This window comes from Rana temporaria, chromosome 11 (genome assembly GCF_905171775.1).
Source record: "Rana temporaria chromosome 11, aRanTem1.1, whole genome shotgun sequence".
Taxonomy (NCBI): Eukaryota; Metazoa; Chordata; class Amphibia; order Anura; family Ranidae; genus Rana; species Rana temporaria.
In genome coordinates this window covers 50,829,073-50,847,798 of record NC_053499.1, presented here as the reverse complement: position 1 = coordinate 50,847,798, position 18,726 = coordinate 50,829,073, and the positions used below count along the sequence as shown (strand labels likewise).

At 40.2% G+C, this 18,726-nt stretch overlaps 1 protein-coding gene across 11 annotated transcripts in view; it reads left to right on the top strand.

The window, feature by feature from the left end:
- The window catches only part of LOC120916761 (mucin-5AC-like), a 295,447-nt gene that overhangs the window by 24,030 nt on the left and 252,691 nt on the right, over positions 1 to 18,726 (top strand). For 7 of the 11 annotated variants that reach the window (XM_040327691.1, XM_040327692.1, XM_040327689.1 and 4 more), the window contains exons 20-26: positions 616 to 716; positions 839 to 990; positions 1,085 to 1,223; positions 5,178 to 5,288; positions 5,395 to 5,574; positions 7,664 to 7,903; positions 13,314 to 13,470. In XM_040327691.1, the coding sequence (XP_040183625.1) occupies positions 616 to 716; positions 839 to 990; positions 1,085 to 1,223; positions 5,178 to 5,288; positions 5,395 to 5,574; positions 7,664 to 7,903; positions 13,314 to 13,470 (1,080 nt within the window). Of the gene's footprint in view, positions 1 to 615; positions 717 to 838; positions 991 to 1,084; positions 1,224 to 5,177; positions 5,289 to 5,394; positions 5,575 to 7,663; positions 7,904 to 13,313; positions 13,471 to 13,601; positions 13,731 to 15,188; positions 15,334 to 17,636; positions 17,681 to 18,726 lie in introns of all 11 variants that reach the window. The other 4 variants (XM_040327686.1, XM_040327693.1, XM_040327694.1 and 1 more) reach the window with 1 other exon arrangement.

Genomic DNA, 18,726 nt, shown 5'->3' with positions numbered 1-18,726 from the left:
AACAAATAATGCATACTATATGCAGGCCAACTAATCAACTGGCCGATTAATCGATTATGAAAATAGTTGACAACTATTTTCATAATCGATTAGTTGTCGATTAACCGATCAGTTGTTTCGGCCCTAGTTATGCCTACCCCACAAATGCGTTGGCCTGCTTTTCTCAGACCTCACATCGAGAAAATGTCTAGTTTCACCCTGTAGTAACTTTCACAATTCTACATAAATTCTTTCCAAACTAAACAAGCTAACAAAGATTTACCCTATGGCCTCATAATGTTTTGGTCTTAGCCAAAGACCTTTTCATTCTCTAATCTCTATCAATACTCCAATTTCTTCAGCAAGCTAGTTCAAGCAATGGCATGTTCTTCTCCCATGTCCCATGTCTGTATATATTATATATTGTCTAGGTTTTTTTAATATACTAAATGCAATGCAATATAATAAGAAATATTAATAATATGTTTTCCAAATCATATAGAGCACTTCTTTTATACCTAACTTACCATTTTATTTTCTATTATGTAATACAGAATATAATAATATATTTAATAACAATGTAGTGCAATATTAATAATATATCTATACATAATTTTTTTTGCATTGTCTTCTCAGCCTGCAAATCTCCAATGGCTTACTTTGACTGCAAGAATGCCACAGTTGGCACCAAAGGTTCAGAGTGCCAGAAAAGCTGCCAGACCTTAGATATGGCTTGTGTAAGTCTTCTAAACCCTGCGCAGCAAAATATGGGAAGAAAGTAATTATGGCAATCTGAATGTATCTGAAAATTTGAATTTCCTTTATTGTAATTTTGACATTTGGTATTTATTTTATACAGTACAGTGCTAAATGTGTCTCTGGCTGTGTGTGCCCTGCTGGTCTGGTTGCAGATGGAAAAGGAGGTTGCATTAAAGAAGATGACTGTCCATGTGTTCACAATGACGGTACTTACCAGCCAGGGGAACAAGTTAAAATGAAATGCAACACCTGGTATGAAAAAAGAATGCTAGTATGCAAAGTAAACTTCATTCAATATTGAGCTGGCTGAACAAATCTATTTATTTGTATTTATTTTTCTACACAGCACTTGTAAAAATAGGATGTGGCAGTGTACCCAAAACCCATGCCTGGCTACATGTGCTGTGTATGGAGATGGACACTATACTACCTTTGATGCTAAAAGCTACAGCTTTAGTGGAGACTGCGAATACATACTTGCCCAGGTAAAGTGATCTCCAAGACATCTATATTATTATTATTTTTATTATTATCACCATTTTTAGTTATTACTTAGAATCTTTAATCCATTAGTAACACTATACGTACATCTAAATGTTCAATGCTTAGAAAAATTGATGCTCTCCCTGTCCAGTCTGTGTTGTTTACGCGTGTGAGATTACCTCAGCCTTACACCATTCCACCATACATCTAAGACAAAGGCCCAGTTGGTGGAGCGAACCTAGGGCTGCCACCTATGCTTCAACAAAACCTGAACACTTCAGTGGCACAAAGCATTTTTTTTTGAGTGTAAAGAGTGTATAAGCTTGTAAAAGACCTGGGACTCTTTTGAGTTCCCCAAGGAGAGGAGTAATGCATAGAGTTTAGCACTACATGTCGAACATTGGGTGTGGCCAAACTGTGCACAACCCCCCCCCCCCCAGCAATACTCTCCCCCACTTTACCCTTTTATTAAAAATCCCTGTATGTTTTCCGAATAAATTCCTCTTGACAAAAATGTCCACTCCAATTCCTGCAAAAAAAAAATCCAGCAATAATCTTAATGCTCACTCAACCACCAAATATAATTCCCACCCCCTCACAGAACAATCCCCCCCCCCCAAAAAAAATCTTCTTCCCCTTCCTTAGCACAAGTCCTGCACCACATCTCCAAAATCACCAGTCCTAGTACAAACCCCCCTTTTTCCCATCCTAGCACTTATCCCCACCCCCCTCAATTCCCTCTCTTAATACAAATCCTCTTCCCCTACAAGCACAAACCCGCCTTCCCCCCAAGGCGGGTCTGGGTCTCAGGCGAACGGAAATCCAGACACATTATTCAAAACCTGAACTGTCCAAGTGAAACCCAGGCAGGAGGCAACCCTAAGCGAAACATGTCAGAGGCGTAGCTTGTGGAGTGGTGTAATGCTGAGGCCACCTGACACACATTAACAACATAGAATTGGAGGGCTGCAATTTTTCTAAGCAAACTACACACTCCGGGATGGTAATATTTTGTGCCAGCACCACATTCCTAAACACCAGCAAGACTTAATATATCTTCCTTTTTTCCTTAAAACGACACTACAAGTAAAAAGTGATCTAAATGTTTAAAGTTGATTTTCATTCAAAGCTTTTTTAGGGGAGTAGGGGAAAGTTACCGGTACAATCATCATAAACCTTTTATTGATGTCTGTGTCCCTGTTAGAAATTGTTCCTCTCTGGTAAAATTGTTGTCACATTGGCAGAAGGAGAGAGAAAATCAAACTCGGTATAGCAATAAAAAAATTTTGAAAAAATAACACAAAAACTGCACAAAAAAAATGTAATAAACATACAAATTTATTACATTTTAAAAAGAAATTATGGATGTGGGGGCATCTTATATGTAAAATTATTTTAAAGCTAAATTATGCAGGTTCACTCCAAACATTCACTCCAAACATTTCCTTCTCTTGCTGCACAAGCTGCTACTTGCTAGCAAAGTCCAAGCTAATTTCAGTAAACATTCCTATAACTAATGTAACTAGAAAGTTTCCAGCAAACTGTGTGTAAGGGCTCACATACCGCGTACACACGGTCATTTTTCGGCATTTAAATTTTTTGGGCATGTAGTTTGGGCATGTAGTTTTAAAAAAATATCATTTAAGAAATGATTGTGTGTATGTAGTTTGGGCATGTAGTTTTAAAAAAATATCATTTAAGAAATGATTGTGTGTGGGCTAAGACAACGTTAAAAACCTGCGCATGCTCAGAAGCAAGTTATGGGATGGGAGCGCTCATTCTGGTAAAACTACCGTTCATAATGGAGTAAGCACATTCATCATGCTGTAACAGACACAAAAGCGCGAATCGTCTTTTACAAACACAAAATCAGCAAAAGCAGCCCCAAGGGTGGCGTCATCCGCATGAAACTGCCCTTTATAGTGCCGTTGTACGTCTTGTACGTCACCACGCTTTGCTAGAGCATTTTTTTTTAACGATCGTGTGTGGGCAGCGTCGTTTTAATGATGAAGTTGGAAAAAACATTGTTTTTTCTAGAGGCTGAAAAACATTGTTTGTTACAAGCCGAAAAATGATCGTGTGTACGCGGCAACACTATAAGGGGTGCTCATTGTTTTACAAAAAGTCCAAATTTTAACACTGGTCAATAATGCCTAAGGCCTCGTACACACGATCGGTTAACCAGAGGATAACGGTCTGATGGACCGTTTTCATCGGTCCAAACCGATCGTGTGTAGGCCCCATAGGTTATTTAACCTTCGGTTAAAAAAAAGACAATTTGCTTCAAAATTTAACCGATGGATTGCTAACCGTTAGTAGGCACAACCATCGGTTAAAAATCCATGCATTTGTTGACTTGATTCTGAGCATGCGTGGATTTTTAACCGATTGAACTTCGTTTTTTTCAGCACGTCGTTGTGTTTTACGTCACCACGTTCTGACACAATCGTTTTTTTAACCAATGGTGTGTAGGCGCGACGGACCATCAGTCAGCTTCATCGGTTAACCTAGGACAACGGACCGTCAGTCCGTTCTCATCGGATGGACTAATCGTGTGTACGCGGCTTAAGCTACGATTTACTGAAATATACTGAGACCTTCAAAATGCAAAAGACATTCTTGGTGCACAGCTGGATACCTGGCCCAAAGGTTGCTCAAAATGTAACTCAACTTTATCATAGCAGCACCACAAATTTAAAATGCTATTTAATTAATTTTTAAATAGTAAAGAAAACTCACCCATTCATCCATGTCTTCATGCTTCATTTTGTTGGAAATTCTTTTGAAAAACACCCCCTAGCATTTCTAGCCACAGCCATCTTGGGTAAGGGCGGATGATTCATGTAAATGGGAGTGAGGTAGTAGGTATTGGCGCCTCTAAATTTGTGTAAAAACCAAAAAATAATGAATAAAAATAAAGTTAAAGATGAGGAATAAATCAGTAACCTCCTATGAATCCGTGTGTATATAGTTATTCGTGGTGTGTGGGTATATATGGATATATATCAAACCCTTTCTAGATCATAGGCAAAGACTATAGTGCTCAAAATCAACAACTAAACATTTGAAAAAAAGTCCATACAGTTATAAAAAAAATAAAAAAATATAAATAAAAAATATATTATTAATGGATGAATTGAATTAAAGTGCTCTGTGCTGTGAATATCCACTGATATAAGATAAACAGTCCATGCAAAAAAAGTGCTTCGTGCTTCATATAATATGCAGATGACAGTGTGCTCAGTGCTCCCTCAAGGGGTAATACGCCTTCACAGAATTAGCCCTGTGTCGCTCTCTGGCAAGTATCCACTTGTTTGGACCCCTTCACTTAGATGTATATCTCAGAGGAGAGAGAGTACTCACATAGTACAGTATCGTTTTGATCAAAAAAATATTTTATATAAAAGTCAGGTACTCACAATTGGCAAGAAGTAATCAAGCGCTTGTGTCAGATATCCTTGGAGTGTTTGCAAATGGGTGCTTGACCGGTTTCGTCTAGTGACATCATCTGGAGCTTACCTCCGTCGCAGACACTCAGTGTATTTATGCTGGATCTGTGCTCTCTCATTATGCCTTGCCCTGCGTCCAATACTTTGATTTAAAATGGGGACAGAAGCCCTGGCTTCATGTAGCATTCACTTCCTGGAATCCATATGCCCTTAGCTCAGGCATGCAGGCAGGAGGGCATGCTAAGCTGAGAAAACCCCTTCTCCCCTCCTCCACATGAAAAAAAATACTCATTAGATTTATGACATCATTTTGGCCTAGGCCAGAAACCAGGAAGCAATTTAAGAAGCAGATAAAACAAGTAGATATAATGTACCTTCCTAACAGTAGCATCATAAGGATTACAAAAAGTTAATGCTTGCTGATTAAAATAGTTTTTAGTTCCACTTTATGCATTAGGAAACTTGTAGGTGTATTGTATTGTTTCATGCTCCCTTATTGCATTTTAGGATCACTGTGGCCAGGCCGCAAACAGCAGCACCTTCCGTGTCATCACTGAGAACATCCCATGTGGCACCACAGGAACAACATGCTCTAAGAGTATTAAAGTCTTCATGGAGGTAAAAGACTTATTATCATTATCATCTATATCAAAATTTCAAGTGTAATAAAGGTATTTGTTATCATTCTTTTTACTCTCTGACATGCCTATATTTCCATTCACAGAACTATGAACTTGTTCTTACTGAGGAGCACGTTGAAGTGGTGGAAAGGGGTATTGGAGGAGTTGTGCCCTACAAGGTCCGGCACATGGGTATCTACCTCATCATTGAGGCTGACAATGGGCTCATCCTGATGTGGGACAAAAAGACAAGCATATTTATCAAGCTCAGCAAAGAGTTTGAGGTAAAACATCAAGTTCTACAGAATTATTTCAAAAGTGTTGTGTGAAAATGACCAATAGTAACTTGATGCAAACAGAGATAATCTCACTCAGTATTTGATACATATTAAAGCTAAGCGCCAGAGAAACTGAAACAGGAGGAAAATGGATTTTTATTTCCCTCCATCCAGTCTTGAGGTTTATACAGTTCTGCCACACATCATAGCCTTGCCTGGCAGGGCAGACAGCCTAATAATTTTGTTTGCTGTAGTTCAGTAACATTTACAGGTCATGGGCCTCCTCTAAACGGTGAGTGGACAATACAATGAAGCAGTAGACTGATGAGCTCATCTTTGCTCTCTCCTCATCTCAGCATGTTTCTTGTTATCACATGAACCCTGCAGCATAGCTGATTGGCTTATTGTGCTGGTTTTCCTTTTCTCAGCCTAAGCTCTGCTGTACAGGGACTTCTATCAAGTCAAATTCAAGTACTTGCATTTGTGTCTTAAATCTGCCTGTTTAACTAGCTGCCGACCAGCCGCCCCAGTTCTACGGCGGCAGGTCGGCTCTCCTGCGCGAGAGCCCGTAACTCTACGTCGGCTCTCGAAGCGGCCACTAGGGGCGCTCGCTCCTGACTCCCGGGCGGTCGCGATCACCGCCAGGCACCCGCGATCGCTCGTTACAGAGCGAGAACCGGGAGCTGTGTGTGTAAACACACAGCTCCCGGTCCTGTCAGGGGAGAAATGCCTGACCGTCTGTTCATACAATGTGATTTCCCCTAGTGAGTCCACCCCCCTACAGTTAGAACACACCCAGGGAACATACTTAACCCCTTCCCCGCCCCCTAGTGTTAACCCCTTCCTTGCCAGTGTCATTTTTATAGTAATCAATGCATTTTTATAGCACTGATCGCTATAAAAATGCCAATGGTCCCAAAAATGTGTCAAAAGTGTCCGAAGTGTCCGCCGTATTGTCGTAGTACCGAAAAAAAAAACGCTGATTGCCGCCATTACTAGAAAAAAAATATTAATAAAAATGCCATAAAACTACCCCCTATTTTGTAAACGCTATAGCTTTTGCGCAAACCAATCAATAAACGCTTATTGCGATTTTACGAAAAATATGTAGAAGAATACGTATCGGCCTAAACTGAGGAAAAAACTTGTTTTATTATATATTTTTGGGGGATATTTATTATAGCAAAAAGTAAAAAATATTCATTTTTTTTCAAAATTGTCGCTATATTTTTGTTTATAGCACAAAAACTAAAAACCGCAGAGGTTATCAAATACCACCAAAAGAAATGTGGGAATTTGTGGGAAAAAAAGGACGCCAATTTTGTTTGGGAGCCACGTCGCACGACCGCGCAATCGTCAGTTAAAGCGACACAGTGCAGAATGGCAAAAAGTGCTCTGGTCTTTGACCAGCAATATGGTCCGGGGCTTAAAGCGGGAGTTCACCCGAATTTTTTTTTTAACATTAGATTGATGCTCATTTTGTCATGGGGAATCGGGTAGTTTTTTAAAAATCGAAGCAGTACTTACCGTTTTAGAGAGCAATCTTCTCCGCCACTTCCGGGTATGGTCTTCGGGACTGGGCGTTCCTATTTGATTGACAGGCTTCCGACAGGCTTCCGACGGTCGCATACATCGCGTCACGAGTAGCCGAAAGAAGCCGAACGTCGGTGCGGCTCTATACGACGCCTGCGCACCGACGTTCGGCTACTTTCGGAAAACCGTCGGAAGCCTGTCAATCAAATAGGAACGCTCAGTCCCGCAGCCCATACCCGGAAGCGGCGGAGAAGATCGCTCTCTAAAATGGTAAATACTGCTTCGATTTTAAAAAAACTACCCGATTCCCCTAAACAAAATGAGCATCAATCTAATGTTAAAAATTTACTTTTCGGGTGAACCTCCACTTTAAGTGGTTAAGCTTCAGGGATTCCTTACATTTCTGTAATCGTTCAACTTAATTTTAGCTCATTTAGGCTAAACAAAAATTCCTGTTATGTTAAAAAGAATGATGCAAAAATATTTAATGGTTAAAATCTTTTTGTATGTCCTAATTCAATTCAATGATTAACAAAGTACTGATGCTTTTTTTTCCTTTTAGGGCAAGGTTTGCGGTTTGTGTGGTAATTATGATGGAAATGGAAACAATGACTTTACAACAAGGAGCCAATCTGTAGTTGGAGACATTGCTGAGTTTGGCAATAGCTGGAAAATCGCTCAGTCATGTCCAGATGCCAATGTACCCAAAGATGCCTGCACTGCCAACCCATACAGGAAATCCTGGGCACAGAGAAAATGTAACATCATCAATAGTCTGGTTTTCTCTGCTTGCCATGCTCAGGTGTGGATACAAATTATATAACTTTTTTTATTATTATTATTATTATTATACAAGATTTATATAGTGCCAACAGTTTGCAAAAATTACCAAAAATAGGTAGAAGAATACTAATCGGCCTAAACTGAGGAAAAAAAATATGTTTTATATCTTTTTGGGGGATATTTATTTTAGCAAAAAGTAAAAAGTATTGATATTGTTTTTAAATTTGTCGCTCTATTTTTGTTTATAGCGCAAAAAATAAAAACGTCAGAGGTGATCAAATACCACCAAAAGAAAGCTCTATTTGTGGGGAAAAAAAGAACGCCAAATTTGATTGGGAGCCACATCGCAGGACCGCGCAATTGTCAGTTAAAGCGATGCATTGTCGAATCGCAAAAACTGGCCAGGTCCTTTACCTGCATAAAGGTCCGGGTCTTAAGTGGTTAAAGAAAATAGTTTTCAGGGATCGCCTAAAAGTGGAAAGAGTAAGAGATAGACAGAGAGGCTTGGAAAAGTCCTAGAGGCAAGCATGGGAGGAGGTGACAATCGAACTAAAGAGCAAGAGATCCTGGGAGGAACAAAGAGAACAATTTTATTGGTATTTTGAGACTAGGTTAGTGATGTAACTGGGGGCCAAGTTGTGGATGGCTTTGTAAATTATTCTTAGCATTTTAAATTTAACTTGTTGGGTAAGAGGCAGCCAATGGAGGGATTAGAGAGGAGTAGCAGACGCTGAGCTGTTTGTAAAGGCACAATATTTAAAGGAATATTTAATTTTTATTATTTCACTTTAAAGTGGAGTTTCCATCCCAAAAATATTTTTTCATTATTGTGCTCATTAGACCTAAAAAAATAAAAAAATAAAAAAGATTTTTTTTTTTTTTACTCATCTGGAAATACCTGTTGTTATGCAGTCCCACGAAATCTGCCTTTGGATCCACCTAGGATTCTGACATCATCTCCCTCTAATGCTCCTGGGAAATGTGTGTCATCATTTCCCAGGATGCAGTGCGCTACCCAATTATCACTCCCCATCCAAGACTTCCAGGAAGTAAGTGCTTGTGAGCTTCACAATTCCCACAAGCAAAATGACAACGGTGTGGACATAGTTTTATAAACTATCTTTTTTGAATAACTATAGTAAGTGACCGGATTTATATTATAAAAACGCAGGATGAAAGGACATGCATTTAAAAAATGCTAATTGTGGTTGGAACTCCGCTTAAAGCATTCTTAACCATTTTACCACCGGGACAATTTTGGCACTTCTCTCCTTCATGTAAAAATCACAATTTGTTTGCTAGAAAATTAATCAGAACCCCCAAACATTATATATTTTTTTTAGCAGACACCCTAGGGAATAAAATGGCGGTCATTACAACTTTTTTTTCTCGCACGGTATTTGCGCAATAATTTTTCAAACGCCTTTTTTTGAAAAGAAAAACGGTTTCATGAATTAAAAAATAACAAAACAGTAAAGTTAGCCCAATTTTTTGTATAATGTGAAAGATGATGTTACGCAGAGTAAATAGATACCTAACATGTGGCGCTTTAAAATTGCGCACACTCATGGAATGGCGCCAAACTTCGGTACTTAAAAAATCTCCATAGGTGACTCTTTAACATTTTTTTACAGGTTACTATTTTCGAGTTACAGAGGAGGTCTAGTGATAGAATTGTTGCTTCCGCTCTAACGCATGCAACAATACCTCACATGTGGGGTTTGAACGGCGTTTACATATGTGGGCGGGACCTGCATGCGTGTTTGCTTCTGCGCACGAGATAACGGGGACAGGGGCGTTTTGAAATGTATTTATTTTTTTTTTTATTTTTTTTTTTACTTAATTCTTTTTATTTTTACACTTTTTTAAAAAAAAAAATTTTGATCACTTTTATTCCTATTACAAGGAATGTAAACATCCCTTGTAATAGGAATCAGTGTGACAGGTCCTCTTTATGGAGAGATGTGGGGTCAATAAGACCCCACATCTCTCCTCCAGGCTTACAAGCATCTGTGAAAAAAAATCACCGATTACATGCCGACAGCCGCGATTGCGGCTTTGTTTACTTCCGGGTACCGGGCGTGATGTCATAACGTCGCGCCCGGGCCTCCGACGGTCATAGAGATGACTGGTGACCATCTGGTCATCTCTATGCTTTCCAGCACCGCCGACCGATTTGCTCTCTGGGCCCCCAATGGCATGGGAGAGCCCGGAGAAGCACCAGATGGCAGCGGGAGGGGGGGAGTCCCCTCCCACTGCCTATAAGAACGATAAAGCGGCGGGATAGCCGCTTTGATCATTCTTATCGTGCACAGATTCGGTGGCTGAAGACGGCGATATCTGAATGATGCCTGTAGCTGCAGGCATCATTCAGATATCACCGCACAAAGCCATGTGCAGTACCCGGGTCCCCCACTTTTTATGGCAATAACTTGCATATAAGCCTTTAAAATTAGCACTTTTGGTTTTTCATGTTCGTGTCCCATAGACTTTAATGGTGTTCGGATGTTTGAACAAGTTTTTTGCCTGTTCGCATGTTCTATTGCGAACCAAACAGGGGGTGCTCGGCTCATCCCTAGGTGCAATGGTTGTGCCATTGATCTTGACAGAGAAGTCAGGGGAAGGGGCACGTGAGGGAGAAGATTTTATGAGCTCAGTTTTGGACAGGTTGAGTTTGAGGAAGTGGTGTGACATCCAGACTGATATGTCAGTTAATAAATTAGTGATGCGTGAGGAGACTGATGTTGAGCTGAGGCTGAGGGGTAGAGAAAAAGATTTGGGTGTCATCAGCGTGGAAATTATATTGAAAGACATATATATATATATATATATATTATATATATATATATATATATATATATATATATATATATATATATATATATATATATATATATACAATGTGATAAAGTCACAGATGGGTATATTTATTTTCTGCTAATAGTATCACAGTAAAAAAATATGATTTTCAGCAAATTGTATAACAGTATGTTCAGAAGCATGTGGAGCAAGCAATGGATCAGTACGGATCAGCAAGCATTGCAACAAAGTTGAGAATGTAAAGAACGGTATAGGGCATTTGCTGCCCTACCTGCAGAAACTCAGGGAAAGAAATCCCTGACCCTTTTTTTACCACGTCAATATCAGACACTTTTACCCCCCTTCCTGCCCAAGCCAATTTTCAGCTTTCAGCGCTGTCACGATTTGAATGACAATTGCGTGGTCATGCAACACTGTACCCAAATGAGATTTTTTTATTTTTTTTCACACAATAAGAGCTTTCTTTGGGTGGTATTTAATCACTGCTGGGTTTTGATTTTTTTGCTAAATAAACCAAAAAAGGAAAAAAAATGAAAAAAAAAAGATGCTATTAAAAAATATTTCTTCAAAAATTTAGGCCAGACTGCTACATTTCTTTGGTGAAAATAACCCAAATTGGCGTATATTATTTAGTCTGTAATTTTTTGTTCAAATATTTCTGGGATACTTTTGAATACTGTCACCAGTGCAGTATGCTGTCATCATATAACTCGTGTGGCGGTGATCAGGGACACAGTATTAAAAAATTTTTTTTTATTTTTTTACTTTTTTTATTACATTTATTTCTTTTTGTTAAGCTTAGAAAAGGAGCAGTAGGTATTTTATGAGAAATACTATTGTTATTTTAACAGTCCAAAGAAGATTGCAATAGGCTTACTTCAGTTGGTATCTGTTTAGAGATCTGACTACATTAAAGTGTAAGTACAGCCTAACACAAAAAACCCTGCATCTACAGCCATACTGTACATGATCTAAAACTAACCCATCTAGATTTGTAAAGAAGAAATCCATATACATACCTTTTTTGAAGCAGATCCCATCTCCAGCGGCGGAAGCTCTACAGAGGACACAGCCGACAAAGGCTGTGAAATGAATATGGAGTGACTGATTTTTATACATGCATAGAGTTACTAAGGCTTCTGTTGCCGGATGTGTCCTCTGAACCTGCCTCCGCAGTGAAGCCGCAGCTGACAGCTCAGTGTGGGATTGGGTTGGATTGGGTTTAAAAAAGGTATGTAAGGTGATTTTTTATTTTCAGGACAAGATATGTTAGATTGTGGATATCTGTAGATGCAGGGATTTTAGTGTTAGGGTGGACTTCTACTTTAACCACTTCCCGCCCGGCCTATAGCAGATTGACAGCCGGGAAGTGGTTCTGTTATCCTGACTAAGTGTCATATGACGTCCAGCAGGACAACATGCCGGTGGCCGGCTGCGGGGACCACCGGCATGTCTGACACACACCATCTATGATCGTAGTAAGGAGCCTCTGACGGAGGCTCCTTACCACGTGATCAGCTGTGACCAATCACAGTTGATCATTGTGTGAACCAGGAAGTGCCGGTAAACGGCTTTCCTCGGTTCGCGCTGAGTTTGTTTGTTAGTTAGTTTGTTTAGCAAAAAATAAATAAATAAAAATCCCAGCAGTGATAAAATATCACAAGAAGAAAGATCTATATGTGGGAAGAAAATTATAAAAATTTGATTTGGGTACAGTGTTGTATGACCGCGTAATTGTCATTCAAAGTGTGACAGCGCTGAAAGCTGAAAATTGTCCTTGGCAGGAAGGGGCGAAAGTGCCTGGTATTGAAGTGGTTAAATATACATCTGAAAACTGACTAGGGGATATTCATGCGGTGTGCAGGGTTGTTTTTTGGGACGATACACCAATCTGTTGCTCTCATGCCTAGTACACACGTACGGGTTTCCCTGTGGACTTTTTACCACCGGGAAACCCGAGGGGAAAGCCGAGAACCTGCTCGGCAGCTTTTTCTCCCTACACACGACCGGTTTTCCTAGCAGGAAAACTGCCATGAGAGCTTTGGTCAGGAATCTGGCCATGTGTATGCTCCACCGCAGTGTTTCCCATAGGAAAACTGCCGGGAAAAAGACCGCCGGGAATCCCGGCAGGAAAAAAAAAACATGTTCTCATTTTTCCCCGCCGAGGTTCCCGGCGGTTTTCCTGTTGGGAAAACTGCCATGGAGTATACACACGGCCAGTTTTCCCGGCCAAAGGCTGTCATGGCAGTTTCCCCAATGGGAAAACTGGTCGTGTGTACAAGGCATCATTTAGAAGCATGGGTTTTCCATCAATGGGCAAAAGTAGCAAACATTCAGATGCATTCAGCTTGCATTTGAGATCAGTTTGAGATGCATCTGAGATCATTCAGAATTCCTTCACAAGTGCTTTTGACTTGCAGTTTACTTCCTTCTTTCCAACATTTGACCTGCTTTTAAACTTCATCAATCTGTTTTAGGCTGCTTTTGTATTCCTATTAACTTATGAGGGGAGGGAAGCAGTTCTGACATGGGCAAAAACTTGTGTGTACAAGTTTCTAAAGTTGCTAAGCATAATAGTTAGAAAAACTGTCTATTTTTCACTTTGACAGGTTGATCCATCCAAGTACTATGATGCTTGTGTGGCTGACGCTTGTGCTTGTGACACTGGTGGGGACTGTGAGTGCTTCTGTACTGCCGTTGCTGCTTATGCCCAGGCCTGCGGAGAAACCGGAATCTGTGTTTCCTGGAGAACACCCAGCATCTGCCGTGAGTATCATATTCCCATCATTATATGAGTTCTCCTATCCTTCTTATGCTGCAGGCTGCGTAGATAATACTTTTCATAGTAAAATATTATTATACTTCTCTAAATAAAATAATGTCCTTTCTATTTCCAGCTCTCTTCTGTGATTACTACAACCCTAAAGGAGAGTGTGAGTGGCACTACAAGCCCTGTGGAACACCTTGCCTGAAGACCTGTAGGAACCCCAGTGGAAAATGTTTACATGAGCTTGCAGGTTTGGAAGGTAATGCCATCATGCCATACATGTCCATGTTGTTATTACCATCTCTTGCTATCATATTTTTGTTTTGTTTTATTATTTAACACAATTAACTTCATGAGCTTTTCTAAATGTATCGTGTTAACGCTTTTTATTGCTTGTTATCCGACTTAGACTAAAAGATAATTTATACTACATATACAAAGAATACCAGCTAATAGAAGGAAAGATACAAAAAAATTATTTTCAGTTTAGGAATGCAATTTTGGTATAACATAAAGAAGTTGATATGTGTAAGGCCTCGTACACACGACCAAACATGTCTGCTGAAACTGGTCCGTGGACCAATTTCAGCGGACATGTTCGGTAGTGTACGTCCGACCAGACAATTTTCCAGCGGATCGGACAGGTTTCCAGCGGACAAATGTTTCTTAGCATGCTAAGAAACATGTCCGCTGGAAGCCTGTCCGTCGGACATGTTCGGTCTTCTGTACAACTTACCGGACATGTCTGCTCGGCCGAAAGCCCTCACATGCGTCGAAGTGATTTGACGCATGCGTGAAAGCATTGACCTTCCAGGGTTGCGCACGTCGCCGCGTCATCGTCGCGGTGACTGCGCGGTCACGTCACCGCGTATCCTGTCCGCGGGGATTTTGGTTTGAAGGTGTGTACAACCATCAGACCAAAATCCGGCAGCGGACATGTCCGATGAAAACGGTCCGGCGGACCGTTTTCATCGGACAGTCCGTCCGTGTGTATGAGGCCTTAGTGACTATCCATAGATTTGATTGGTCTCCAGAAAGGCACAGGATAATTATTATAACATCAAGACTACTGCATATCAGATCCCATGTTATTGTTTATGCATCCTTTAATTGTCATTTTCAAGAAAATAATTATTACAAACAATAACCCTGAACAACAAAATAAACAGAGCACATATTGTTTTATTCCTTATATTTGCCATGTATGTTCACATTTTAATACAAAAAAGCTGTCACATTTGTCATTAGTATAAAGTGTCCCATATTTGAAATATTGTTTTGTTGAGTAGGGAGGTTTGCAGTATTGTCTGAGGACAGTCTACTCTCTCAATAAGGCCATAAAGGTGATATACAATATCCCAATAGAGGAGAATTGACAGTAAGGTTCCCAGTGAGTAATAATCAAGAGGCCATTATGAGGATAAAAGGGATGATATTGTAGCTTGTTGTAGAGAGTAAATTATAATTTCAGAGGGATAAGAGGATACTAATACAGGAGGAAAGGTTGGGGTCAGAGGGTATGCCAAATGACGTTGTTGTAATCCCACCTTCTATCCTAACTCTTTTTATTGTTTATTGTTTTTACAAAAAAAATGCATTTACCAACAAACAAGGTTAAGCCCCATTAGTGACTTGGTACAATGTAATCACTTTTGTATGTCTGCCAATGTGCCAACATTTTTGTCAAAGATAACTTTTTATTTTTAAACTCAATCAGGATGTTACCCTAGCTGTCCAGCAGCTAAACCATTCTTTGATGATGAAGAAATGGAATGTGTAGCACAGTGCGGTTGCTATGATGATGAAGGAAATCATTTCAGAGTTGGCCAAACTGTACCCTCTATTAAAAACTGCCAGACATGGTAAGAATTCTACAATGTGCATCAGACATAACAAAGCATGCTTAGCTTTCTGTTAATTAGTGCATAATTTAGCAAAAAACACTTTGACAAACACCAATGTGTATATACACTATGGGCCAGATTTACAGTGAGAGTACGCAGGCGTATCTACTGATACGCCGGCGTACTTTCAAATTTGCCGCGTCGTATCTTTATTTTGAATTCTCAAACAAAGATACAACGGCATTTGGCTAAGATCCGACAGGCGTACGGCTTCGTACGGCTTCGGATCTTAGGATGCAATACTTCGGCGCCCGCTGGGTGGAGTTTGCGTCATTTTCCGCGTCGGGTGTGCTAATTAGCTGTTTACGGCGATCCACGAAGGTACGTGCGGTCGTCGAATTCTCTTACGTCGTCGCTAGTCGGCTTTTCCCGTCGTAAAGTTGCGAGTGCTATTTCAATGGCTTTTATTTAGACTAGCCATGTTAAAGTATGGCCGTCGTTCCCGCGTCAAATTTTTTTGGCGTAAGTCGTTCGTGAATAGGAAAGGACGTAACGCACGTCGCCGTTCAAAAAATCACGGTGGGAAATTTCAAAACGGAGCATGCGCAGTATGTTCAGCGCGGGAACGCGCCTAATTTAAATGATACACGCCCCATTTGAATTAGGCGGGCTTGCGCCGGACGGCTTTACGCTACGCCGCCACAAGTTTACAGGCTATATGGCCAAATATTTGTGGACACATGACCATCAAACTTATATGAGCTTGCTGGACATCCCATTCCAAAACCATATACATTAATATGGAATTGCACACCCCATTTGCAACTGTCTCCACTTTTCTGGAAAGCTGTTTACAAGTATTGATGTTGAAAGGGATATTCTTGCTTGTAATCAATATTCCAACTCATCCCAAAGGTCCTCAGTAGGGTTAAGGTTAGGTCACTAAACCCAACAAACCAAACACAACACAAACTTTATGGGGCTGACTTTATTCACAGGGGCACAGTGATGATGGAACAGAAAAGGGCCTTCCCCAAAGTGTTGCTATGAGGTATAAGGTGCATAACATTTATATATTTAAAATATATTTTGTATGCTGTAGCAGTAACAATACTTTTCATTGGAAACACCTAAACTGAATAATTTGATGGGGGTTCACATACTTCTGTCAATATATTGTTTCAGTAACCAGCAGAAACCATTTAGGAATTATCTTAAAGCGGGGGTTCACCCTTAGAGGGCACTTTTCCCCCTTAGATTCCTGCTCGTTTTTACTAGGGGAATCGGCTATTTATTTTAAAATATGTGCAGTACTTACCCGTTTACGAGATGCATCCTCTCCGTCGCTTCCGGGTATGGGCTTCGGGAATGGGCGTTCCTTCTTGATTGACAGTCTTCCGAGAGGCTTCCGACGGTCGCATCCATCGCGTCACGATTTTCCAAAAGAAGCCGAACGTCGGTGCGCAGGCGCAGTATAGAGCCGCACCGACGTTCGGCTTCTTTCGGCTACGAGTGACGCGATGGATGCGACCGTCGGAAGCCTCTCGGAAGGCTGTCAATCAAGAAGGAACGCCCGCTCCCGAAGACCCATACCCGGAAGCGACGGAAGAAGATGCAGCTCGAAAACGGGTAAGTACTGCTCATATTTTAATACAAATAGCCGATTCCCCTAGACCGAACGAGCAGGAAGCTAAGGGGAGAAAATATTTTTTTTTACAAATGGGTGAACTCCCGCTTTAACCTGCAGAATAGGCCTGACAGTTGTGTGTTAGTTAGTTTCCTTCAGAGCACTCTAAAGCCCTGTACACACGATCGGATATTTGATGGAATCTAATCCGACGGATTTTTTTGTCGGATATCCGATGAAGATGAATTTCATCAGTCTTGCCTACACACCATCAGTCAAAAATCCGACTGTGCCAAAACACGTGACGTACAACACTACGACGAGACGAAAAAAATGAAGTTCAATGCTTCCGAGCATGCGTCGACTTGATTCTGAGCATGCATGGATTTTCCTCCGATGGAGTTCCACACAGACGATCTGATTTTTCTATCGTTTTCTTATGCATAGGAAAAATGTAAAACATGTTCTATTTTTTTTTACCAATGGAAAAAAGACCGATGGGGCCCACACACGATCGGTTTGTCCGATGAAGACATGGAAAAAAACGATCGTGTGTACAAGGCTTAAGAGGAAAATTACTGGTGTTATTTAAAGTTAAAAATTGCCTTAAAAATATATAGGCTCACTATTTCAAACATGCATTTTACCATTCATGACTATAGATGCACTTTAATCTTAAATTTTACTTTTTCAGTGTTTGCAGCTTGTCTGGAATGGAGTGTAAATACCAGAAAGAAGGTAAATACAACACATTTTTAGGGGACTTTTTATGGTATTAACTGTGTTAGAAATGGTACATAGTAATAGTAAGAATAAGTGGCCCAGATCACCCAGATGATAAAGATATGAAGGACTGATAGTTTGAGTGCCTAATAAGGTAAGTACAACCCATTGGGAGTTAACCTTTTTTTATGGATAAGCCTAAAGTGTACATATACATTACATAGACAGCAAGATCCTATGTAACGTCTCATCCATATACTTTATGCATGATAAATTACAGATCTTACGGCTTGCTCATATGCATGAGCCATTAAAGCGGGGGTTCACCCAAAAATAAATTTTTACCATTACATTCAGCCGAGTTGTCCTAATGACAATCGGCTGTTTTTTTTTTTTTCCCCTTACATACCGTATTTTCACCGCCGCTTCCGGGTATGTCGTCTGTGGGACTTGGCGTTCCTATCTGATTGACAGGCTTCCGACCGTCGCATACAGCGTGTCACGAGTTGTCGAAAGAAGCCGAACGTCGGTGCGGCGCTATACGGCGCCTGCGCACCGACGTTCGGCTTCTTTCGGCAACTTGTGACGCGCAGTATGCGACGGTCGGAAGCCTATCAATCAATTAGGAACGCCCAGTCCCGCAGAAGACATACCCGGAAGCGGCGGAGAAAATACGGTATGTAAAAAAAAAAAACAGCCGATTGTCATTAGGACAACTCGGCTGAATGTAATGTTAAAAATTAATTTTTTGGGTGAACCTCCACTTTAAGGTTAGGTTAATTGTTAGTATTTGGATGAGGTTAGAGTTAAGTGTTAAAATCAATTCACTGTTTAGGATTTTATATTAGATTTGTTTTAAAAACACACATATACACTTTTTTCTAGTGAAAATCCAACACAAGGTAATAGTATAGGCATGGAAGTTAAAGGAAAAAAAGGTGTTTAATACCATTGTAAAAAAATTTTTTTAATGTATTTAAAAAGAAAAAAAATGAAATAAGCAACTAATCATATTCTAATTGTCATTCTCTAGTATAGACTCCAATATCAAAGAAAGAGCA